Source organism: Fistularia commersonii, chromosome 35 (assembly GCF_037954325.1).
Source record: "Fistularia commersonii isolate RoL2024-O1a breed Wild chromosome 35, RoL_Fcom_v1.0, whole genome shotgun sequence".
In the NCBI taxonomy this organism is placed as follows: Eukaryota; Metazoa; Chordata; class Actinopteri; order Syngnathiformes; family Fistulariidae; genus Fistularia; species Fistularia commersonii.
The window spans coordinates 2407501-2432969 of record NC_141318.1 but is presented as its reverse complement, the minus strand read 5'-3'; the positions used below and the strand labels follow the sequence as shown (position 1 = coordinate 2432969).

Genomic DNA, 25469 nt, shown 5'->3' with positions numbered 1-25469 from the left:
GGCTACATCATGCTACTTTATGTTTATGCATGTTAAACCTGTTTAAATCACCTGTATTTGAATACATACGTCTTACTGATATTAACTTTTTATTTATTTTTCTAATTCATCAGTGCGTATCAAACCGAAATATTTAAAAATGAACCTAGACAAATAAAAATTGAATAAATTCTCCAAAAACGAGAAGGTTGGAATTGATCGTGAATCGGGCTGTTTTTCTACAGTAGGAGTGTGTGCGTGTGTGATTGTGTGTGTGTGTGTGTGTGTGTGTGTGTTCACCCCCCCCCGGCGCTTCGATCAATTAATCAATTAATAGCGGTCGGGGGGGTTTCGGTCATGTCCAGATCGGGATCGGGTTCCTACGGCACCGTCGCGGCGCCGCCCTTCGGCTTCTCTGCTCTCAGATCTGGGAACATTTCAAGAACCACAACTCAACACACACACACACACACACACACACACACACACACACTAGTTGAGCGAAACATGCTGTATACTCACTCTGAAGGCCAGATTAGCACAGATTACACGCCGGGTCATTTCTGGATCCCAGAAAACCTCCCGGTGCTTCCAGATGCTAAGCCGGGTTCGATTCATGGAAGGGGGGAAGGAGGGAGGGCGGGGGACGGCCGATCGATTTTATTGATTGATCAGTGGTCGTTACATACAATATATTTCGGTCCCACGTTTCCACTCACTTCTGGAAGTGAGTGGAAACGTCAGGCTGGGATTGGGTTTCCTCCCCCCGGGTCTTCGGCTCCAAAACGCCCCCACCCCCAAAAAAAAGTATCCATGTCCCGCTCACCCGGGAATGGACGACCCGGGGTCGATGACGGCCCGGTCTCCTCTTACGGTCGGGGGTAAAGGGGAAGTGGGGCGACCACGCCTACGAGGGGTCTGGCGGGAGGACACGCCGCCGCTCGCGTCCGATCTCCAGTAGGGGTTCCAGAAGGTTCGTTCCCTGTGCGGTGCCGCACGTTTTTTTTGGGAGTTTGTGGACACGCAGGCAAACGCGGCAGTATCGCCGGAACCCGTGGGGCAGCGGTGTTGCTCGGTATGCTCGAGCTCCAGAGCATGTCTGCGCAGGTTCCCAGTCATCCAGGTCGCGGTGAATTCTTGTCGAGATCTTCTTGTCTCGGCAACTGATTTCCGAGGGGATTTCGACAAGAGTTCAAGCTCCAGAGGCTTTTTCGGCTCCACGGGGAGTTTAGGTTTCGGGTGTCTGTCCGTGTTGGTTAACTTGGAACGATACCCAACGGTCACGAGAACAAATTCAAGTCCAGTTGCTGATGATCATCAAGCAGGACAAGGGAGGAGAGGTCTCTCCATGGCGGACTCTGTGAACGCCGCACTGCCCACTAGTGGACGTATCGCTTGGTCGCCATATCTGGAAGGGATGTGAGCGGTGACGCTCGTCCAATCGGGTTTAAGCCTCCATCTGAACTTCTCAAAGGATTCCTGTCAAAATATTTGGTGGTAACAGGACTTGTATGTCTGACCTCCCGCCAAGAGGATCCTTCAGTTCCGCCTCTAAGTTACGGTGGCCTGTTGTCTTAACGGGGACAGAAGTTTTTCGGGAACTCGGCGGAATGGTGTTGTTGCGCTCGTGGGGGCGTCATCAGGGGGATCGGAGGTACAACTTCCCCAAGGGAAGGAATTCCGGTCCGGTTCCTTTGAGAAGATTTCAACAGGAGTCCTTTGAGAAGTTCAACCGGCTCATTTTGACAGAAGCGATCCGATCGTAGCGTCAGATCCCGCTCGTGCTAACGTCACGTACGCAAATGAGCGTCACCTCACATTCCAGTCCAGTTTCCACAAAAACATTGCGACACAGAAGCAACCATGACCTGGATGACCGGGAACGTCCGTAGACATGGATCTCCATCTGGTTCCTCGGTAAGAATCGAGATTTGCCCATAAATCGACCCTCAGGAACCCCCTGATCTGGAGGAGCTTGGTCACGTTTTTGGCGTGAGATCCCAGTCAAACCCCTTCTTTAGCATCATCAACCGCAGGCGGCGCCGGCTCGGGCGGGAGGGTGTTGGGGGTCGGGGAGGGGTCGGGGGGGGGGGGGGGGGGGACCCTGGAAGAAAAACACAACCCTCCTCCGCCCCCGACTCTGGGTGGCCTCGGATGGAGACCAGCCAAAGCGGGCGGTGAAAACAACCAAAACAAAAGATAGAAGGTATCTGGAGGCGGTTGTCCGCCACGCTGTCATTAGAATTCTCACGTTTGCCTGCGATGCTTAGTCCCCTCAAGACAACGCTGCTCCCCGTGCCGTCCCTACGTTGGAGAGTGCAAACGCCAAGAAAACAAGAAAAAGACGCCGTACGTAAAAGGTGCGGGGCTCTGAACGTTGGCGCGTGGATACCAAAAACAGGGGTTGAGGAAAAAAAATACCCGTCTTTCGTGAACCACGCGCCAAAACTACATCCTGTACCTCCTCTCCTGCACTCGGTAGGACTTCCACCTCCAACTATCCTCTCCTCCATTAGCCAAGTAAAGGGTTCCCAGTTGATCGCGATGGTTTATCGGAAAACGCCTAAATCGGGGCCCCGAAAAGGCCCGACTCCGTGACGACAGCCTTGCCGATTACTCTGCTCTAGGATACCCGACGTCGTTGACATGGAGGCTGACCTTAGAGTCACCTCCCCCGCTGCCGCACTCTCCCTTGTCGTACCACCATTTGTTTTTCAATTTGTCCAAGAGGCCTTGCTCATTCAGTTTTAACACTGCCAGGTTTACAGCATTTCTTGAAACGATAAAACATAGCTTGTAAGAAAAAAATGAACAGGTTCCGTGAGAAATCTAATAGAGGTTATTAGTGTGTGTGTGTGATCGGGGTGGGGTTGGAGATAAGAACATAAAGAAATTGCGGTGGATGTCAATGGGGATTTCGAGGAAGGCGAGGAGGGGGAGAAAAGGCACTTTGACAGCAAAGAAAACGTCAGAGAGGCGGCGCCGAGGGTGGCGCCGCTCGCGTTCGCGCTCAAACAGAACATTCCAGCATGCGCGTCCACATTCGCCACGCTCAAGACCCCGGCCAGCTAGAAGAAGAGAGATCGGAGGGTTAAAACGGGAGGCGGCGCAGGAGGTGGAGGGCGGGACGAGGAGGAGGAAGTGGGGTGACGGGAAACAGGAAGCGATTAAAAAAAAAAAAACGTTCAAGCGTCGTAGCGAGGAGGCGCACATTCGGATGCAGTGACTGGATGCAGCTCATCACAGAAATACCAACTTTCCTCATGAGTTTTAAAAGAAAACAAAGGCGGGACGAGACAGAAACACAATCAATCGGAAAAGATGGTCACTTGTTTTTGGGGGCGGGGCTTAGGAGGAGGGGAGGGGAGACAAGGTGACATCAGGGTGGGTGGAATACTATAACAACATGGAGGATATTGTTATAATATCCCACCCACCTTAATGCGGAGCCTTTAGGAGTGGCCACACCGTAGCCCTTGGAGTCCAGGTTGCCGCCCACTTTCATGGTGTCGCAGGGCTTCCGCTGCTCTATGTACTCGTTCATGGTGGACTCCAGCAGAAAGGCGAACTTGCCCTTCGACTTGCGCACCCGGGAAACGCCGTCCGGCGTGGTCTTGGCGAACACGGAAGGCTCCGCCGATTTCATGTACGACCACATTTTCTCGTACACCGCTATTTTGGAGCGCTGAGAAGAAACAGAGAGAAGGGGACGGGTCAGGGAGGTACCTTCGCACCTCTGGTGTCTTCTCACTTTTGGGTGTTTTTTTGGGGGCGGGATTATCTTCGTCTCAAAACCGTTGTCGGCCGTCGTTCCAGCGAGCGCGTGGAAAGGCGTTTGAAACCCGTAATTGCGGACGCCGAATCACCGGCGGCGGTGAAGACGTGGACGTTGAGCGTCCGGCATGGAGGCACCAGGGGTCACTTCCTCCGACGGAAGACGGAAATCGGTTCCTTCTGACCGTGACGTTTCATACTTTGTGCGAGAAACTCACAACGGTTTTCGTCTGCGGTTGTTTAGCGTGAGCGTGGAGCGGCGAGGCGCCGGGGTCGACTTCCTGCTGGCGCTTTACTTCACCCGCGAGAACTTCCAGAACCAAGGCTGCCCTGGGACAACACATCTTTGTAACTACAGGGCTTTAGTATGAGCAGCTACCCCTGCACCCTGGAATGTTAGCTTGCAGAACACCCGCTATGTTAGCATATTTGTGCTAATCCAGCTGCTAGGCAAATCCAACCAAAGTTTCCATGTTTAATCTGCAGAATGTTCTAACTGCCGCCTTTCACAAGCTAACGGTTTGCTAGCTGTGACCTGCAGATCTGAAGAGCTTTCTTGTACCAAAAAAAGGGACTTTCTCAGGGAATCCATTGGATGGGGGATTCAAAGAGATAGTCATTTTAAAATCCGTTTTTGGAGGCCGGCCGTCGAAAACAGTAATTCTACCCATCCTGACACATTTTCCAGCATTTCCTCGAGTCGTAACTGGTCTTTTCTTCAGCTTTTTGTGCATCGAGATGAGTTCTTTTACCTTCTCAGGTCAGCGAGTAGCTCTAGAACGGGAACTCCTTATTTTTCATACGTTACTGAATGAAATATTTATGCAGGCTGTTTCCCACGTCGTGTGTTTCACACAGATTACTGCTCACAAACGCATTTTCATCGCAAAGCTGTGGAAAGTCATTTTCAAAACTGAAATTAATTAAAACATATCAGGGGTCCTCTGTTTCCCGGCGACTGAACAACCTTGTTTTAATAAGGATTGAAACAATTTCTCCCAGCTGATAGTTCAGGCCTCATTTGGGGATAAGAACTTAATAAAGTTCAATGATTTGTATTAAAATCCAATAAAGTGTTTATTTCATGTTTCTTCTGCGTTCATATATTCAAAACGTTGTCCTTTCTCATGATATTTCTCAGTATATTAGGCCTTGCACTTGAGTCAGGCTGACAGATGAGGTTAGACAGGAATCCCCATGGACCATGATGTTTGCAGATGACATTGTGATCTGTAGCGAGAGCAGAGAACAGGTTGAGGAACATCTAGAGAGGTGGAGGTATGCTCTGGAAAGGAGAGGACTGAAGGTTAGGAGCAGCAAGACAGTACATATGTGTGTGAATGAGAAGAACCCGGGTGGAACGGTGAGGCGACAGGGAGTGGAGATCAAGAAGATTTCAAGTATGTAGGGTCTACAGTCCAGAGTTAGCTCCAGATAGTGCTCGTTGGAAGCAGCTGAACTAGCTGGGGACAACGGAAGTGCTAGTTGGGGACAATTGAAGTGCTATCTGGGGATAATTGCCGTTGCTAGCTTGGGGTATGACTACTTGGAGACGGCCGGCATGGCTAGCTGGGGGCAACGGCCGTGGCTAACTGGGGATAGTTGGCGTGGTTAGCCGGGGGCAATGGGAGTGACTAGTTGGGGACGAAGGGACGATCAGCCGGAATGAAAGGGAAGGTGGACAAGACGGTGATGAGACCAGCGAAGCTCCGTGGACTACAAGCAGAGATAATCACCAATGACAGGAGGCAGAGCTGGAGGTCGCAGAGATGAAGATGTTCTCTTCGGGAGTGACCAGGATGGAAAGGATCAGGAATGAGTCCATCAGAGGGACGACACTTGTTAGATGTTTCGGAAAGAAGGTCAGTGAAGCCAGACTGAGATGGTCGGGTCTGAGTACTTCAGAAGTTGCCCATGCTGCGAGACTCCTACCGCTTTCCTCAAGTGTCTGAGCCCTGAATTGACTTTTGACCTCTCTCCTCCCGCCTCGGCACTCCGGCGGTCAGAACTCCGAGGTGGACGAGTCAACGCAAGGACACCATGAGTGTCGTCCCCCCCTTCTCCCCTCCCGGCTCGCCTGAATAGGTTTACCCTTTAAAGACAAACAGCGCAGCGGAGTTGGTTGGCCCTCGTCCAGTCCTCCAGCCGCCTGAAGGCTGACAATCTGGCGGCGCAGCAGAGGTAAACTGTGGGCCGTGTTTGGCCTCGGTGTTTACATCGGCGGGCTGACCTCTCCCTCGGCGGCCCAGCGGGGTCACAGCTGGAGGGCGCCCGCCACCGCCGTCCGCGGAAAACGAAGCCCTGCCACGTCCGTCGCCGCTAAACAAGCTGTCCGGGGCTGTCGGGCAAATGGTAGCGCAGAATCGTCCGAAAGAAATGTAAATTTAAGTCTGGTTTACGTTGAAGCCCAACTTTGGTCTTGAAGTCTTCTAGGCAATACAAGAGGTCCACTTTCGTTGGAGTTCCGCTCCTACGGCGCCACATGATGTGATGTCGGAGCCCATATAAGGTTCATGAGGAGCAAATGTTTCCAGCGCGAATGAGAGAAAGCTAATGTGGCGTACAAACGGGGAACGTAAACAAAGCCATCTTCCTCGTATAGCCTTGCGTAACGACGTGGGATGGACTGACGGAACGAGACTTTCTCTAAGAGTTGAGATGGCCACGTACCCATGAAACACCGAAGAGCGAGGGTGTTCGAAGCTGAGGACCGGCTGGAAAGGCAAACGCTAAAGGTGCCGTGGCCTCCGGGGGGACGCAAGAAACTTCCAGAAAAAATGATAACATCCTATTTCAGATTAGTTTCGTATTTTGTTAAAAATTTGTCCGGTATTGCAGCTTCAGGGGTGCACAAGGGTCTTTCTGAGCCGGTCCCAGGTCCAGAAAGCCGGGCCGCCGTCAGGAAGGGAATCCGGTGCAAAACTTGTGCCAAAACCAAATATACGACCGAAACTACATCTCTCCTGGCGTGTTCCAGGCCCAGTTAATGCAGATAACCTCCAGGGTACCAGCGGACATTAGGCTACCGTTGCTTGAAGGGGAGGAGGAAGGCGAGAGTCCGGGACAATGACAGGAAAAGCTCGAGTTGGTGTTCCAAGAGCTTGAAGCTCAAGTGCAGGTCTGAAGTTGTACTCTGAGGAAACATGTGATCTCAGAAATTAAAGGTAGAAACAATTTCAATTTTACCACGCTGGGCAAGATGGCTCCTTTGGCTACCCAGCGCCGGCTAATGCTAGCTTACTAACCAGCTCACGAAGCCTTCTGCATTCCTGTTAAACTGCCCGGACACCTTCCCTGTGCCATTTCACAGTTTGACATTGCAGATTTGCACGGACGCCGGTCTGACCTGCTCATTGCCTTCCTTCCACACACACACACACACACACACACACACACACACTGCTAAAAATGGCTAGCCTGATGGTGCGGTCGCTGGGGAGCAGGTGTAGACACCAGAGCGGGAGGAATCGCGGGGGCATCAAACTGGGCTGCGGTGACCTTCCGGGATAACTTTGCGGCGAAACTCCGGCGCCGTCCTCCCGTCCCCGTCCCCCCCCCCCCCCCCCTGTCGCCACGGCAACCACCGCCGCCAAACACGTAAACCCCTACGGCGTTTCCAACGGTAGCGCCGGCTCCACGGGCCCGGCGCCCGGAACCCCTCCGGCGTTCGATTCAGATAAATCAAGTCGGCGCCGCTGTTTTTCTTTCCCCCCCCCTCCTCCTCGCCGCCTCCCACCATCCATATCGTATGCCGGGACGCCGCCGGCCCATCTGCTCGGCCGCGGCATAAAGGCGAAACATCACAGTGAATTGATAAAGTGTGTCAGCCGCAGCACGGCGACATAAATAATTCAGCCGCGGATGTAATGGGCCGCCGGCTCGGGCGGGTAAGTGAATCACTCTCGACATATGCACAACCTCAGCCTCGGCCCGGGGGTTCCTGTAAACACCCCCCCCTCCCCCTCCCGTTTACACCCCCCCTCCGGCGGCGGCGGAGCGGCGCGAAAACTAGCCGTTCACTTCCGGGTTACGGGAGGTCGATTGCCGAATCCTGCCGGGATGCGAAGATGCGTTTCGACTGGACGGATTTTTTAATTCGCGGAGGTTGTAAACAAAGTAGGAACCCCGAACGCTGCGTTCGGGGGGGATCGAGGCCCCGCCGGGCGTTTGCTTTTACCGGCTACGTCGCACAACAAACACACCAAAATAGTCTGGATGAGTAATGAAACATCAGAAGACGGGCCGCGGGTAAACAACTACTTTTTTTTTATGGATTGGGTTTTTTAAATATAGCAGGGCGGAAGGGTTACGGTTCCTTTTCGTTATTTCTTCTTCTTCTTCTTCTTCTTCCTCTTCTTCTTCTTCTTCACCCCGTTTAGCATCGACGCCCCGCCGATGTGTTCGCTGACCTAAAAAAAGATTTTTTTTTTTTTTCTCGTAATCCTCCGGCGACGTTTGTTTTAACCCGTTTGTTCGACGCAAAGTGAGCGATTGTAGAGAATCGACCTTTAAGAAAAAAAAAAAAGGGCTTCCTCAAACAGGGATGATTTGTCTTTTAAATTTTGTTGTATAATTGTTGCTAAATTTAGGAGCCATGCAGCGATTGAAAGCTATTTTATGAAAAGGAGATCATTAAATTGGCAAGAAATCACCAAAAATTGCAAAAATTCAAGAAAAATAATAATATAATAGGAACAATAATAATAATAATAATAATAACAGAAAAAATCCTAAATTATTTTCAAGAAATTTGGAATAAAAAATCAAAAAAGAAATCATGATAAGAAAAGTAAAAATAGTGTGTGCGTAGGTGTTTAAATTAACCCGAAAAATAAGATAAGCAAGAAAAAAATAGAGAAAAATACATTTCCTAAATTATTTGCAAGGAATTTGGAATAAAAAATGAAATAAATTATATCACAATTATATCACGTAATTATATCATATCACGGAAATCATGGTTAAAAAAAAGTAAAAGTAGTGTGTGTGTGTGTGTGTGTGTGTGTGTGTGTGCGTTTGAAACTGTGCTCATTGAATTTGTAAGAAATTATCCCCAAAAATAAGATAAGCAAGAAAAAAATAAAGAAAAATACATATCCTAAATCCTTTACCAGAAATTTGGATTAAAAAATGAGAAATAAATAAAACAAAAATAATGTGAAAGCAAACGGAAATCATGGTAAAAAAAAGTAAATGTAGTGTGTGTGTGTGTGTGTGTGTGTGTGTGTGTGTTTGAAACTGTGCTCATTGAATTCTAAGAAATTAACCTAAAAAACAAGATAAGCAAGAAAAAAAATAAAGAGAAATACATATCCTAAATTATTTACCAGAAATTTGGATTAAAAAATGAGAAATAAATAAAACAAAAATAATGTAAAAGCAAATGGAAATTATGATAAAAAAAAGTAAAAGTAGTGTGTGTGTGTGTGTGTGTGTGTGTGTGTGTGTTTGAAACTGCGCTCATTGAAATTTGTAAGAAATTAACCCCAAAAATAAGATAAGCAAGAAAACTAATAAAGAAAAATAAATGTCCTAAAATATTTGCAAGAAATTTGGATTTAAAAAAATGACCAAAAAATAAAACAAAAATAATCTAAAATCAAATGGGGTTTTACATGTAACGTCTCAGACCAGCTTTCAAAAAAAAAAAAAAAAAAAAAAAAAAAAGGCACCGTGCACGGATTCAAATGAGTTTTATTTATAATTGCATATTAGATGTATAACTAATAATAATTAAAAAAAAAAAATTGGAAAGATAGCGGGACTAAGGGTGAGGACGCCCACGGAGTCCTGCAGTGACAGTGACTGATGCTGCTTCCAGTCTTTATCTCCTGCTCATTTAATCTTATTATTAGACGCGCCTTGAGAAAGTTTAGCGCCGCGGATAAACTTTTTGACACCGTCGTCGGAGAGACTTTGCAGATTTGCAAAGTTTTCGGGGTTCACAAACACACACGGAGGGAAATAGAATCGCTCATCAGAGGGGGGGCGGAGCCTGTCATGTGGCGAGGGGCGGGGTTAACCGTGGGCCAATCACAGGGCTACATATAGAGACGTACAACCATTCAGCTTCTCATTCACAAGTCAAATAGAGAAAATTAATCACTCTTTCATTCACATATCATGTAGAAATATTCAACCAAAATTATGCTTCAAATTTAGCAGTTGCAATACCGGCAGTTGCCACAAGGGGGCACCGGTGAGTTCGAGCGCCCATCAATCACATTGTGACGTCTCTTTTCTTGCCGCTTTCCATCCTGGAGACAATTATTACTTTGGAATGCCCTCAACCAAAACAAAAGAGCACTTTTTTTTCTTCTAATTTATTGAAATTATGGATTAAAACGCAATTCAAAACCCAGCGCGAGACACTCAGCTTCTTCATGTTCTCGTAGCGCCGGTGCTTAGAAAGTGAAAATGCAAATCTGGGCATTTTTTTTTTTTTTTTATTTTCCTGTGATTTATTACTCATCTTGCGGCGGCGGCGAGGACCCACTCACCCTAAAGAACTCCTTGGTGGAGCCGGAGTCTAACGTCCCGTAGGCGATCTCGGTCTGCTTGGCCAGGTCCTCGGCGCTCTCGATGGGAGAAACCATCCTCTCCACCGTGAGGAAGGCGGCCAGGTTGGCCGTGTAGGAGGAGATGATGATGAGGGTGAAGAACCACCACACGCCTCCCACGATTCGCCCCGAAAGCGACCTGCAAGGAGCGGGGGGGGACGTGAGAGCACCGTGCACGGGGATGGCGGGGAGGATCACCTCCGCACCCGCCTCAGGGTTTCACATCTTGGACTGGAGATGGACCCAAAAAAACCATCCAGAAACTACCGCAAGCATCAAAGTACACATGGGACACGTGACGCGTGGGCAGAGTTAGCGCCGGACAGTGCTAGCTGGAGGCAGTTGAGCTAGCTGGGGATAGTTGGCAGGGTTGGCGGCTGGGGGTGATGGAAGTGACGGACAATAGAGTTGGCTAGCTGGGGATAATTGCCGTTGCTAGCCGGGGGTTTGGTTTGTTGGGAGACAGTCGGCTTGGCTAGCAGGGGATAGTTGGTGTGCTGTGGCAGTGAAAGTGACTAGCTGGGGTCAATGGGTGTGGCTAGCTGGGGATATTGGTTAGTCGGAGACAGTCGGCATGGTTACCTGGGGGCAATGGAAGTGACTAGTTAGAGACAGTTGGTATGGTTACCTGGAGGCAATTGAAGTGGCTAGTTGGGGACAGTCGATGTGGCTAGCCGGGGATATTTGCCGTTGCTAGTTGGGGGTACGGTTAGTCGGAGACAGTTGGCATGGCTAGCTGGGGGCAATGGAAGTGACTAGTTGGGGACAGTCGGTGTGGTTACCTGGAGGCAATTGAAGTGGCTAGTTGGGGACAGTCGGTGTGGCTAGCTGGGGATATTTGCCGTTGCTAGTTGAGGGTATGGTTAGTTGAGGACAGTCAGCATGGCTAGCTGGGGACAATGGGCGTGGTTAGCTGGGGATCGCTAGTGTGGTTAGCTTGAGGCGACGGAAGTTGGGAACAGTCTTGTGGCTAGCTGGGGATAATTGCCATTGCTAACTGGGGGTATAGTTCGTTAAGGAGGGGGAGCTTGGCTAGCTGGGGGCAATGGAAGTGACTCGTTGGGGTCCGTGGGCATGGCTAGCTGGGGACAACAGGCGTGGCTAATTTGAGATTGTTGCCAGTTCTAGCTGGGCGTAGTTGGTTAGTTGGGGTCAATGGCAGTGACTAGTGGATGTGGCTAGCTTGGTACACCAGGCATGGTTAGTCGGGTAGAGTCGGTATTGCTAGTTTGGGACTCGCTGGGGCAGTGGTTGTGGCTAGCTGTGGCTAGCTGGCATGGCTAGTTGGAGACATTGGGAGTTGCTAGTCTCTACAGAAATTTGTAAGTGTGTTGGGAGAACCAATCCGATTGCAGACACATGCCGCCAACACCCAATGAGGACGACGACGACGGGGATGAGCGTGAAAATCAGAACGATGGTGAGCATGGAGGGAGAGTTTAGCCTCACGAAGCTAAACTGGACTACAGAAATGGCGGAAAGCTGCGCTAACGAAAGCAACAGCCAGGTGTTTGTCGGCCATGTTTGTTTCCCCTCTAAACTGTCGCTCTTGTTGACATGGTAACTCTTACGAAAGGTCAACCCTTTGGGTTAGCTTCCACCGGTTTGACCGATCACGACGTCCGTGATCCCCGGGCTTTTAGCCCTCATTCAGGCGCGCCATCGCAAAGCGTCTTTCTTCCGAAAGCATCGCCAGGCCTCGCGACCTCGCCGTGTCCGCCGCCGCTTCCAAGATGGCGCCCGGCCCGCTTACTCAGGCCCGGCTCGTGACGCCAGACGCCCCAGATTCTCCGCGGGACGGCTTGGGTTCATTCCAGGAATAACACTGGCCCACATTGAGCTTGTGTACCGCGACGCGCCATTCATCTGCGGCAAACGGAGGACGAAACTTTCTTTGGGCTTTTTTTTTTTTTTTTAAAGAAATAAAGCCGGGAGCATTTTTTTGTGGAGTGCAACTCCTTTAATTTCTGCTGCTCCGGCCAATAAATAATAATAAAGAGTCCGTCACTCACTTGAGATCTGGTGGGCTTGTCGGGCGGAGTCTTGAGCTAACGTTGTTTTTAGCTGACGCCGCTAAGCGCGAGGAGACCACCAGGCCGAGACTTCTGGCCTCTGAAATGGAGCTGAGCGTGACGGTCCGCGGGATCTGGTTCAGACGCCCATCGATCGGTCCGAACCGGGTTGAATCACCCGGAACTCCTTCCCCTTCCTGCGTAACTATCCTTCACGCTTATTAAAAGCCACTCGAACCCTCCTAGGAGCCGATCCTCCATCACCGGAAGCTATTTCCAGCGAGTCGGGGGTGATTTAGCAGCTAATACGAGCGGTCGAGGAGAAGGGAAGGCGGCGAGCATTGACTTTTATTTTTTCTTTTAATGCCCGTCTTATCTCGCCTTTTGTTCCGAGGTGTTTACATTATTAGATTAACTTCCACACCCTCCTCGCGTACATTTCGTGCTAATCTCGAGCTAGCGCTAACGGACGAATTACCGCTCTGTGCGCCTCCACGACGGAGGGGAATGTAACTTTATATTCCCCGGGGCGCGAAAAGCGATACCGCCCGCGGCGCGTCATTTATCGCTACATTTCTTGGCAAGCTAACCCCGAGCGCGGTAGCTTCCCCTTAGCCCGAGTCCCGGGAGACGATCCGACGTGAGTAAAGAGTCCCGGAAAAGTCGGCGATAGAGATGTATGAGTCATGGATGGAGCGGGCGGGGGTCGGCTAGCTTCCCCCACGTGAAATAACGTTATATGCACCAGGTTGATGAGCGTAAAATGGGACATGCAGCAAAAACACGGTAGCCCCCCAAGAGTCAACTGAGTCGGGTGGAATGTGATGACCCCTGTGCATTTCACAGCCCTCAGCATGGTGGATATAAGTTATTTTGTGGATGCGAAAGCGACAAGAAGGGGCGGGAAAGGCGTTTACCGCGGAAGCGAAGCTCAAAATAACCTATATGCACCATGGCGGGATGGAGATGTATGTAAGGGACGATAAAATGCAGAGAGATGACGAGGCGGAGGCGGTGGAGAACGAAGGCAACGACCAACCTTGGTGAGATATCGCATCCTTGCTGCATGAAGGCACCCAGGGAGAACCACAGGCTATTAAAAATCCCAAAGTCGTTCGGAGGGTCTGGGGGGCTCTGAGGGTCTTTGGCCTCATCGTTTTCGTCCAGGTGCCACTCGTAAGGGCTGAAGCGGCTGACCAGGAAGAGCACCACGCTCACGCCGATATAGGCGAAAACTATACACATCCAAATCTCATAGGCCAGCGGGTCCAGGAAGGAGAACACCCCGGGTTTGGACTTTTGAGGCTTCTTAATCATAATGGAGATACCCAAGCTCATAAAGGGCTTGGAGAAGTCTATCACCTCTTCCCGAACCAACGTTATAGTTAGCGGCGCCACGGCTATATCAGCTCTCTGTGAAAATGGGAACAGGCACACGGGGAGTTAGTCCTGCGGAACAAACCAAAATAACCACTCAAAACATGAAAAGGCGGGTACAAGTCAAACCGACGATACTCGAGTATCCGCGCGTCACAGCGTCTTATAAAACACGGCCGGAGGGGGAATAAATAGCTCGGACGCGGTGAGACGTGGCGGGCTAGAGTGCACTGAGCGGGCGGAGACGGCGAGAGGGAGGCCGCCGTTTGGAAATGAGTCACTCGGCGTCGGTCGTCGTCGGTCTTTGTCTCCGTCCAAACCTGAATCGAGCCGAGGGCCGGAGGAACCCGTGTGGGCGGTCCGGCGAATGTGAATCATCCGGTGATTTGCTTCGAGGGGCGACTCGAGAATGTAAAGATATTAAGAGTACCTCCACGGTATGCGGCGCTACTAGCGCCTAGCCTCTGCGCTACTAGCCCCCCGAGGCTGGCGGCGCACCGCGCAACTTTAGCTACTTTCGACATGTCCCGCGTAAAGTGGCCGGTTAAAACTAGAGGCTCCGACAAATTTACGGTAACGCTAACGCTAGATTTGATTTAGCTAACGCTCTGAGAACTTTGGAATTGACATACAGGCTGCCCGTTTCGTTCGGCGGCGCGAATCCAGCCTCGCCGCCGCGCGGCGGGTCATCGCTCTCCATCAAAGCAAATTACAGCGTCGCGCGTCGGCTGTTCATCCACGGAAGAATCTTATCTGCGAGAAACGGCGCGAGTTTAGCCGATAAAAACCTGCCCGGCGGCTCTCGCGCGCGGATCATTTCGATCCTGGTCTGCCAAGACAGGGTTTTAACATAATTCATTCAGCAAGCGGGGTCTCATAAAAGATGCATATCGTCTTGTTAAAGCCGGTTACGGGGCGAGAGGACTACAAAATGAATGATACAAGTAGGCGATGTTTACATACTCCGTATGGCCTACTTGGGACGGCTAAACAATAAATAACTAATGAATTTGTTTCAATGTTTTGTGTTTTCGCGCGGATGGAGGCTAAGTACGGCAAGGCCGGGGTCGCTATCAGCAAGGTCAATGATATTGCAAAAAGAGAAGTCGCGCTAACAAGTGGCAGTGTTAGCGCGAATGCTATTTTAACTAGCGATTAGGTGAGCATCCCCTTCTTTTGTTCCTTTGAAGTCAAAGCAACTCGGTGACGGAACGCGACAACAGGGAGCTTCGCTATCGCTAACGATTTGGTGACGAGCTGTCAAACGATGCTTCAGGCTAGTTAGCGCATAGCTTCAGACGCAGAAAGCACATTTCTCAGTCGGCTCGTTCGCCATCCAGAGTACTTCGACCTGCGTGACCAGTATTTTCCTCGCCATTGTTCATGTTTACAGTAGATGTTAAGCTCAGGTTTTTATGAGCCAAGACAGGAAGTGACATCACAAAGTCATACCGACTGGTCTGGTACGTGCACTACGGCACCTCCGGCCGGGATTGCTTTCAAAACGTCGTCATGGAGCTGTTTGAAAATGGCGACTTGACAATGAAACTTATGTAAAAAGTGCCCAAAGGGGGTCGGAGTGTCCGCTAGCTGCCACGAGCTGGTGAGCTAACTGGCTTGCTAGCGGGTCGTGGAGTTGGAAAACGGGTCACTTCTGACCTACATATTTAAAGTTCTTCTCCAAATTTCTTACTGGGTTCGATCTGCCGGTCAAGGAAATGAATTATTTAGGTGACAGAGTTGATGCTTCTGTAATTGCATCATCCAATAAGTCTTCAACCTAGCTGGCTGGCTAGCTAGTTGGGTTGTGGAACCCTTTCATTTTGGGAGATCGTGTTAGCTAGCATCTCTGAAGGCCCTTTTTACATCCAACCAGCCTTACTGGAATCCGGCATCGCCGCAAAATCTTGATTAGGATGATGTTAAAAGTGAATTCCATTGATTTCCGCTAATGACGTATCACCGGTCGGAGCGACGTCAACCCCTTCAACGAGACGGCGGTTGCGCAACGGGACTACCGTAATTTCCTAACTGTTGAGCGCATCTCAATATAAGCCGCACCGGCTAGCCGATCGCTATCTTGGGCTTCCTCCTGCGCACTAAACCCGTCAAAGTCGAACGGACTCAGAATTTCCCGGCCATTTCATCGGTCCGACGTGACGATGACAATTGTTTTAGCGGCGTGAAGCTCGTTAGCACCCCCCTAAAAAAAATCCATATAATAGCCGCATCGTTGTTTTAGTGAAAAAGGTTTGGGTAAACATTGACGGTTTGGGGGCGAAAGCAGATTCTCAATATGCTAACAGATGCCGACTCGGCAAGCAACCTGCCCTGCCGTCGCCGCTGAAAGGAACATCTTCAACCGCCAGCCGCCACATCAGCGGTCTTCCGAGCGAGCGCGCCGGCTCAGTGCACTTTCAGAGACGTCTCACTCGCGCCGATAAGAAAGAGCGGCGGGCGGCGAGCCAGGGGGGAAAACGGGATACGCTTTTGATTTTGGAAAAAGGGGCCCGTTCAAAGGCCGGCGTGACGGACAGATGGATACGTTAAGCTGAACGAAAAGGATTAAATCCCAGGACTTACCCCGTACACCAGTTCACCCACCATCCCGTTCCATGTCTTGGTCTCTGGATCTCTGGCGCCGTACTTCCCGTCCGGAACTATGGACAGCTTATATTTTATCCCCACATGCTTTGCAATCTCAGAAGCTAAATCGACACAGTAGCCTTCGTATCGGTCATTGCCGTCCATCTGCATATAGTTTTTCTTGTACATCACGTACGGCGCTTCCTGTTAATTAGACAGAGTGTTGAGTTCACGGCAAAAGGATGGCACAGTATTTCGCGGCCGGATGGACCTCGGGGATCACACCGGGGCTCGGGGTGGGGTTTGGGCCGGGGGGAGGCACTGACGTGGGGGAGGCATGCACCATGCTGGGGTCACAGAACAACAGACAAAGGGAACGGCACGCCGTTGGTTACAAGCATACAAGTCAGGGTCTAAAAAAGCGGGCTGCTGCTGCTGCAGTAGGGGCCACCCGGGCCGGCGGGAATGAGGCCGAGCGGGACGTCGGGGCTCCCCCATGCTAACCTCGTCCATAACCCTACATGGATGTGAGCGATGGGTGGAGGCGGGCGAAGGGGGAGGGAAGCGCGTGCTTTGCATCGGCATGGCGAAGGGTTTCGGACAAGCTGGATGGAGAGACTTTTCCGGTTCATGAAGTAAACGTCAGCGACGGAAGAAGGGGGCAGAGGAGGCAAAGTGCCGACGGGGGCGGTCGGGAGCGACGTCCGGCTGACTCAGACGTTCGCGTCCAGATCTTCTCCGGGGTTTCGGTGACTAAAGCTAAACCGCGTCACGTTTGGGGTTTCAATACGACACTCCACGACCTATTTCTTCATGATCCTCTACCTCCGCAGATCGGAAACCAAGTGAAAACCCGCCAACGTTTGCTTTTTCCTTCATCTCTCTTCACTGAATGCGCGACTGGAATTCTAGCTAACGTCCCCTCGACTTTGAATTCATTGTCCTCCAGCTAATCTTAGCACAAACGCGATACAATCGCTCCTCGTTTGACGACGACGATCCGTTCAAACGACCGCGTCGTGACGCGAAGGATTCCCAGTAGGTCAACTCAAATCGTCACATATAAGTAGCATACCGTATAGCCTTACGGTAGGCTAGCCTATCGTAGCCTAAAAGATAACCTACTGTCGGAGAAAAGTTACAAGTTAGCCTGGCTAACTTAGCCTAGCTAGCTAATGTTGACAATAGAGTTGGTGTTATTGCTTTAGATGTTTTATTACCATTATCCTCCTAGTCAAAGCGTTATATCTTTTCCTTTCTTCTACCTGTACAATGTTATCGACCGCTAGCAAAATGTAAACAATCAGACTGTTCACAGTCTAGGTGTTTATCTTTTTAATTTCTCTTGTATCTTATAACTTTTTGAAAATGTCCACGTCATCTTGTATATTCGCTCGTACATATACAGAATGAAAGATAAGCTTATTGCTTATTTGGCGTATGAAATTCTTGCGATGAAAAAAACAATTTAGACATGTATGAAATTTGTAAAATGAGCCGATACGAAAAAGAAATATCAATTTTACACATTACAAATCGTAACCGTACCATATATTACATTACATTACAGTCATTTAGCAGACGTTTTTATCCAAAGCGACTTATAAAAATTGCAATTCAAGCTGTATCTATATCAAATTCAATATATATCTTATCGTACGCAGCTACTTTCCGGTACACTTCCACCCTCGACAGCGCTGCCGCTGCACTCCACGCATCTACATTCACGTGGCGACTTCGAGATATTTTCGTTAAACGAGTATTGGTCAAAGTCATGAGTAACTACTCGGGCTAAAATGTGATCACTTTTTCCGGCGAAACGTGGGGGGAACCACAGCGCCCCCTAGTGTCCCGGAGGTCCCGACTCCACCCTTCAGCTCGCCACGGGGCGACCCTTTCCATTTGACATTTCGGAACGACAAGGGAGATGAAGCTAACGAGATGAGACGACGACGCGTGTGATGTAATCCCTCCCTCGGGACCGCGGGCGTGCGGCGAGGAAGGCGAGTTTATTTTATTTTTTTTTTTGAACCCCCCCCTCCCCTCCCAAAAACGCTGAGATGAGAACGCGCGACCGGCACATTCTGAATTTGCCTAAGATGCAAACACAATAGGCAAAGTCAGAAGGTGCGAGGAGGGGATGTCGTCGGCGGCGGCTGAGCGAATGAGTGGGTAGATGGTGGCGGCCATGATTTTAAATGTAAGATAAGGCGCACCTTATCGTACATTTAAAAATGGCCGATGGTCCCTGACCTACATTTGCTACTTTTGCTTGCGTTGGGGCGAATCGGAGACCGAGATAAGCGACCAAAGGCCGCCAAACCTTCGGTCGCTTATGTCCCGGTTCGGGTTCGGCTCAGGGGAAGGGGGGTCTTAGGGGTCGGGGGTCACTGACGGTTTACTCCATGAGGGGGAAATAACACCGTTACTTACGTATGCACTGAATGTGACGGGGATGGTGTCTACCCTCTAACGGGTGGTCATTACCAAATGCCGTTATTGTGATGTCACTACTACAACAGCCCACTGCGATATAAAAAAACCAAAATGCTTTGGCACCCACACGGGTACAGTTGAAACACTCTCCGTGTATCGACTGTTTCAACATGTAGTGAGTGGATGGAAAGCAACGCAAAACAAAATAATTCTACCCTCCCAGGACAGATTGCAACAAAGGACACCTTGACCTTGAGTGGCAGAAATCTCAAAGGTGAAACACTTAAAACCTGCTTGAGAGTGTACCATAATAGTAGTGACCACAATTGTTCGGTTTTCCACAGAAGAGGACTCGTTGGTGACCTGCTGATCCATTATATATACAAATTTTTCATACTCATTCCAGTAGCCGATCTGCAAAAACGACACAGACGTTCAGCGGGTTATTGGGGCGAAGCAGAAAAACACATCGGTCGACAGCAGAGCCGGCGAGCGCGTCTCCGACCCGATTGGCTCGTAGCTTCTCGCTCCACCTGCGCGGGAGTGGGAGCCGGCTATTCTCGGCGCCGCCGATGTTCTCTTGCATAACGGGGCGGTCGCGCCGGTAAAAAATCAGCTTTGGCCGGAAGAGCGCGACGATCGAATGCTCCTTATCTGGCGCCATGATGCGCCACACACACACACACACACATGGACACACTGCCCCGCCGCCGCTGTTGTGTTTATTTCTCCGATGTATCCAAGACGAATGATTCCCCCCCCCGACCGCGGAGGCGATGATGCCCGAGCGCTCACTCTGGTGTCAGTGCCGATTGTCTCACGCTGGCTTGCGGGTGTGTGTGTGTGTGTGTGTGTGTGTGTGTCGCTGAGCTGAGCTGTGTGGACAGTATGGGGCCATTTTTTACTTTTCGGAGCCAGCGTTTTGTGGGGGTCCTGTCAAGGGTTCAGGGTCGGCAAGCCGCGGCAGTGTGATGGTGGCTGCTCTGTGAGTGTGTGTGTGTGTGTGTGTGTGTGTGTGTGCTTGGACGGCAATGTTTTTGCCTTTGGCCTTTACAGCTACAGTGAAGGCCACAAAAATAAAGATGATGCTAACTCTTTCTGTGTGTAATTTTCTTTGCTAATGCCTCATAGCGAAGCAAAAAGCTAGTATATAATAAATATATGTATACATAGATACATTTTCTATACTAGGGCCATCAAAATTTACACGTTCATCCTGATTAATACATTTGTATAATTATTTTGGGATGATTGTGGAACTCAGAATCCCACAATCCCAACCAGCTGTTGGCGCTCCAATGCCTGAAGGTGGCAGGACCGACCTCACCAAGATGGCCGACGCTAACTGACACGCTCAACAGGAAGTTGTATACTAGTATATAATAAATAAGTGTATAGATAGATAAATTATCAAAACTTGGACTATCAAAATTTACATGTTAACCAAGATTAATACATTTGCATGATTATTTTGGGTTGATTGTGGAACTCAAAATCCCACAACCCGACTCAGTGGCAGAATCGACCTCACCAAGATGGCCGACTCAAAGCGACACGGTCAACAGGAAGTGGTTCTCCTTTCACCCAGCCACTTCCTGTCACGTCAGCGCAAGGCTGATAGTAGTATGGGACCCCCTTCGCTTGGACTTTGGCGTATTTTTTATTGATTAATTTTTAAATCTGGACATTCTATCTGCTATTTCGTGTAAATAAAACACATTAAGTCTAAATATGGTCTATATATCCCATTCTGTCATGAGTGTTTTTACGCCCACAAACGAAAGACAATTGATAATGAATGGGCATTAAAGTAATCCCCATTAATCTGAATTAATCCACGGCGGCCCCTCTGATTAATCTGATTTAAGAATTAGGAGGAATTAATTACGACAAGAATTATAATCTGGAGGTTTTTTTTACTGTTTGATGAGCGAAGGCTTATTGCCGCCGCCCAGCCGGGTCTGCTGTCATTTCCACATCACAAAAAAAAAAACAAAAAAACGACCAAACAACGCATTATCACGCCGTCCGTCACTCTCCTCGCAGAGGCGCGGCGTTACGGCGGCACTCGCTCACCTTGCGGGGGCCTCCGGTTTTCATTTCGTACACGTCGATGGTGAAATTGGTTCTCCGGCCGAACGTGTCGAACTGGATGTTTCCCGTCATGCCTTGTACTTGGACCTGACGCCGAGAAGCGACAGTAAAGCGATAAACACGTAGCTGAGGTTTATTTTGGCGACGCGCGTGGCGGAAACGCGACAAAGTCGAGCTACCACCCACCATTTTGAGGGCTCTTTCGATGTCGATGCCTTGGCTCCAGGGCACGGCGGGGTTGGCCAGGCAGTCGCCGGCGCTCCCCCGGCGGGACACGTCCACCCGCTGGCGGCGGAGGTAGCGGAAGGCCTCGGCGATGACCAGGATGGCGTCGTGGGTTAGCGCCGAGGTGTACTGAAAAAAAACAAACATAAAAAAAAACAACATGCAATTCCACCTCCAACCACTAGGGGCGCTAGTGAGCTCGCATGACCGAAATGTCCATGTAGTTTTGTGGAAATTGCAGCTACGATGCTGTTAAAGAGCAGGCTAAAAAAAACTTTTTTTTTTCAGAACGCTTATCATTAGTGCTAAGCTAAGTTGCCATAAGCTAACTCTGCAGAGGGATATCCCATAATGCACTTCTCTCAGCCTGCACTTGAAACAATAACCATTTTTTCTTTGTTTTTTATGAATTTAAAAGCTTGTAGCCTTAGCACTTATGCTATTTAGTAAAAATAATCCGCCCCTGCGCCCGTAACACCCTTAGCTTAGCCCCCGCTGACCTTCAGCGGCGTGTTTTTAGCCTCCGGGAACTCGCGCTCGTCCAGGCGCTCCCAGCGCTGCAGGAACTGCTGCACCACCGAGCTGTCGGGGTTGACGATCTGGAAGCCCGTGATGTTGGCGCCGCCGGAGAAGACCCGGTCCAGGCTCATGTTGGAGAAACCCTGGGAGAAGCAGATAACCCGGCGGGGTGAAGCGTCATTAGCCGCTAATGCTAAACTCGGTGAACGTCTCAGTTCCTCCACAAGAGGCATATTGGATTATCTAGGATGGATTATCCTGATCATCCCGAAGGGCGACTCAGATTACAAGAAACTGTTCACGAGAGATTAGATATATACATATAAACCATTTCATTTAAAATATAAACACGTCACCTGGATTAAAATCTCTGAAGCTAGTTAGATAATCTCACCAGATTAGCCAGGATGTAGTGGTATCCTCTGGTGTTCTTCCCGGACGTCACCACCTGCAGGGAGGAGGAGGAAACACACCGTGAGTCAGGTGCGGGGAACCTTCGGAGAGCCTTCAGGTTTACACTGACGTGTGTGTGTGTGTGTGTGTGTGTGTGTGTGTGTGTGTGTGTGTGTGTGTGTGTGTGTGTGTGTGTGTGTAGCGAGGAGACAAACTGTAATGACACCACTTGTTCTTTCCTATTAACTTCAACTTGCAGAATAAGGTCAAGGCCCCCTCCCGACCAACCCTCCTCCTTCACACACACCCGTCTTAATTACACACACACACACACACACACACACACACACACACACACACTGTTGCACTGGGGTGAGCCAGGCCGGCGTTTGAGTCTTATACACACAGTAATGGACACACTCATAAAAGTATATCCATGTGTGAATATGAACAGACTCCACCCCCACAAAAAGATCTGCACACACACACACACACACACACACACACACACACACACGCACACAATTGATGCTGCTGTTATGGCCAAATGTCTTATGAAACAGAGATATATTACACATTTATTACACTTGTGTAATATTACATATTTATTACACTTGTGTAATAAATGTGTATTACGCATTTATTACACTCGTGTAATAAATGTGTAATAACTGCTCCTATCATGTGAGCAGAGCCCCCGTTTCCTGCCTCTGTGTTCCATAATTGCCCCCCCCTCCGCCCCCCTCCGGCGCTCGGAGGTCCAAACGCTTGAGCCGCTGTCACAATAAACCCCAACCTTCTGCCCGCAAAAGCGGCGTCGCCGTGACATCGCCGCGTTGGTCGGCATCAAAAGCAAAAGGTCTGTTCTCCTGGAGGCTTTCCACACCGTCTTGCTTTTGCTGATCCGGCGCGGCGACACAGCGAGCGCCTAATGAAGCGTCGCTGCCCGGAGTGACCCGGCCACGACCAGGATTCACACCTCTGTGAAACGTCCAAAACAAAAAGACTGAAAAATAATTGAAACGGCCGGATGTCGAAAAGCATCTTTGTTTGTCTCTCCAGGCTCTCCTGCCTTCTTCTCCTTTCTTGGAACCAGCGTGAAGATAAGTTGGGTTTGAACCAGAGGGTTAAAGATGTCCCCGTCACCTGTGATTGACAGGTGACCCCTTCCAGGGTTAAGCCCCGCCTCCTGCCTCCGGCGCCCAGAATGCAACCGGCGGTTGAACGCTCCAGAGAGCGAGCTTTCCGCTCAGGTGTCCGAACATCTCAAAGTCAGAGCCTTCCTCCGAATGGTGGCGATGGTGATGAATATTTTAACGGCGCCTCCTTTGGAGAGTCTCCAAAGAGCATACAAGTCTGTTTTCTAATCCCCAGGTGGTTTTTGGGAAGAAGAGCGGAGCAGGAACGTCGCCGGAGGGCAGCGACCGAGGAGACGGCTCACATGGAACGGGAAGTGGAGATACATTGGTTTTGGCAATGGGGAGAAGAACCAGAGACTAGAGTGGGACTCTCTGGGTGGAGAACGGACTATTCTTCTGCCTCTTCTTTGTCTTCTTGTCTCTTCCCTCCATCCATTGGTCTGGTCTTCCGCTCACCATTCCTCCTCTGCACACATCCAGAACATCTAACACAACCTCTGATGGACTCATCACCTCCACATCTTTATCTCCGCCGCCCCCAGCTTTGCTCCCCGTCTTCTCCAAAGCAGGAAACATCTCGGCTCTACCTTCTCCGCCCGTCCCGACCTGCTCGCACGGGTTTCTACCACCTCTTCTCCACCCTCTCCGTGGGTCTAGACTCCGCCTTCTTCATGTAGCCTCGCTGTTCCACTCCCGTGTCCCTTGCGGGTCATACCTCCACCTCTCTGGATTCCCCTCCACCTGCTCCCTGCTCTCACTATAGATCACGGTGTCATCTGCAAACACGGTGATTCCTGTCCAACCTCATCCGTCAGCGTGTCCATCACCACTGCAAACAAGAAGGTGTTGAACCCTGATGCAGTCCCACCTCCAGCATGAACTCCTCTGTCACTGTCTCACGGCTGTCATACAAGTCCTGCACCACTCTAACATACATCTGCCACTCCAGACCTCCTTGGACAACCAGTTGACAACTCTGTGAATTTTTTTTCACAGATTCATTCTTTGTTCTACATGGCTCTAAATCATCAGGGGTTAAATCCTGGATTGGAACTTAAATCCCGGATCTTTTAGAAGTTTTAGGTTGTTTGAGGTGTTCGGGCGAGTAGATCGGTCCCGGTGAGGCCCCTTCGGGCGATGAACTTGTTATTTTTGAAAGTGACTGGGAGTCAGTGTGGAGATGAATGAATGATTTCACTGATTAAAAAAAAAATAAAAAAAACAGGAGAGAGGTGACCTGTTGCAAATCTGCAAAATGTCCGTTGCCAGGCAACTAAAAAACCCCTCTTAAAGAACTCTGTAGGCAGTGAGTGAAGGAAGGACACGGAGGAGTTGAGAGTGGTCGGGATCAGGGACGCTCAGCGAGGCAATGCTCGCTTTCTTGATGCTCTCTGGTCTCCAACGAGGAGGTTCTCCTTCCACCAAGAAGGTTCTCCTTCCACCAAGACGGTTCTCCTTCCACCAAGAAGGTTCTCCACAAAGCGGCGCTCGCCTCTCCAGCTGAGAGGCAAGAGGGCAAAGAAAGTGTGAACATGTTTTGGGATTTTCAGCCTCTCCAGAAGGTTCGTCCAGCCGAAAGAAATCCCAACAAACGACCACCTCGACTCCAGCGAATCCTGGTCTCCAGGGAAACCTCCATGTTCTCCACACAGGAAGATGCTAACCGCTGCTAGCGTGTTGCCTTTCAATCAATCAATTAATGGATTATCGATCAACCCGCTTGGAGCGTTAATGCCCAGCGGCGTGGCACGTAGCGAACCGTGACAAAGCCCGTCAGCTCGCTAGCGCGACCGGCTAACGCGCTAGCAAACGGTGCTAAATGCTAATCCACGCGGGGGGGCGACGGACGACTCGACGTTCCGACTCCGAACCCGGACAAATCTTTGGGCGTTCGCGCGGCGCAGCGTTCTGCGGGTGCTCAAAGACGTCTCGCTTACATAAAGAAGAGAAATAAATTATTTTATTTTTATTTTTTTTCTTCAGCGCGGCGGGGGCGGCGGCGGCCGGGACGACGTCACATCCACATCAGTCCCCGGTCGCCATTAATTGTGTTTATGTGTAATTCCTGAGTTGCGCTTGGATTTAGTTATTGCACCGCTGGCTGCGGACCAGCGCGTCAGCCCTGCCAGCCAATGTGTGTGTGTGTGTGTGTGTGTGTGTGTGTGTGTGTGTGTGTGTGTGTGTGTTTATATATATATACAGCCATTAACGGTATAAAAGAAGGCTCACTCCATCTCCTTTAACTGTTCTGCTTGCTCGGTCTGGAAAATTCAGAGCGCGCGCACACACACACACACACACACACACACACACAAACACACACACAGTTTACATGAGAACATTCCACCTTTCCACTATCCCTACTTTTCTTGTCT

At 50.0% G+C, this 25469-nt stretch overlaps 1 protein-coding gene across 6 annotated transcripts in view; it reads right to left on the bottom strand.

The window, feature by feature from the left end:
• gria3a (glutamate receptor, ionotropic, AMPA 3a) overlaps positions 1-25469 on the bottom strand; it is a 73098-nt gene that overhangs the window by 9117 nt on the left and 38512 nt on the right. For 3 of the 6 annotated variants that reach the window (XR_015104428.1, XM_086142519.1, XM_086142517.1), the window contains exons 5-14: positions 21957-22010; positions 21544-21705; positions 21005-21172; positions 20801-20905; positions 19031-19138; positions 16286-16492; positions 13365-13738; positions 10254-10452; positions 3417-3664; positions 2638-2752 (exon numbers count right to left, since the gene is read on the bottom strand). Coding sequence is in view for 5 of the 6 variants with exons in the window: in XM_086142519.1 (XP_085998645.1) it covers positions 2638-2752; positions 3417-3664; positions 10254-10452; positions 13365-13738; positions 16286-16492; positions 19031-19138; positions 20801-20905; positions 21005-21172; positions 21544-21705; positions 21957-22010 (1740 nt within the window). In the remaining variant the exon portion in view is untranslated. The remainder of the gene's footprint in view (positions 1-2637; positions 2753-3416; positions 3665-10253; positions 10453-13364; positions 13739-16285; positions 16493-19030; positions 19139-20800; positions 20906-21004; positions 21173-21543; positions 21706-21956; positions 22011-25469) is intronic. The other 3 variants (XM_086142520.1, XM_086142518.1, XM_086142522.1) reach the window with 2 other exon arrangements.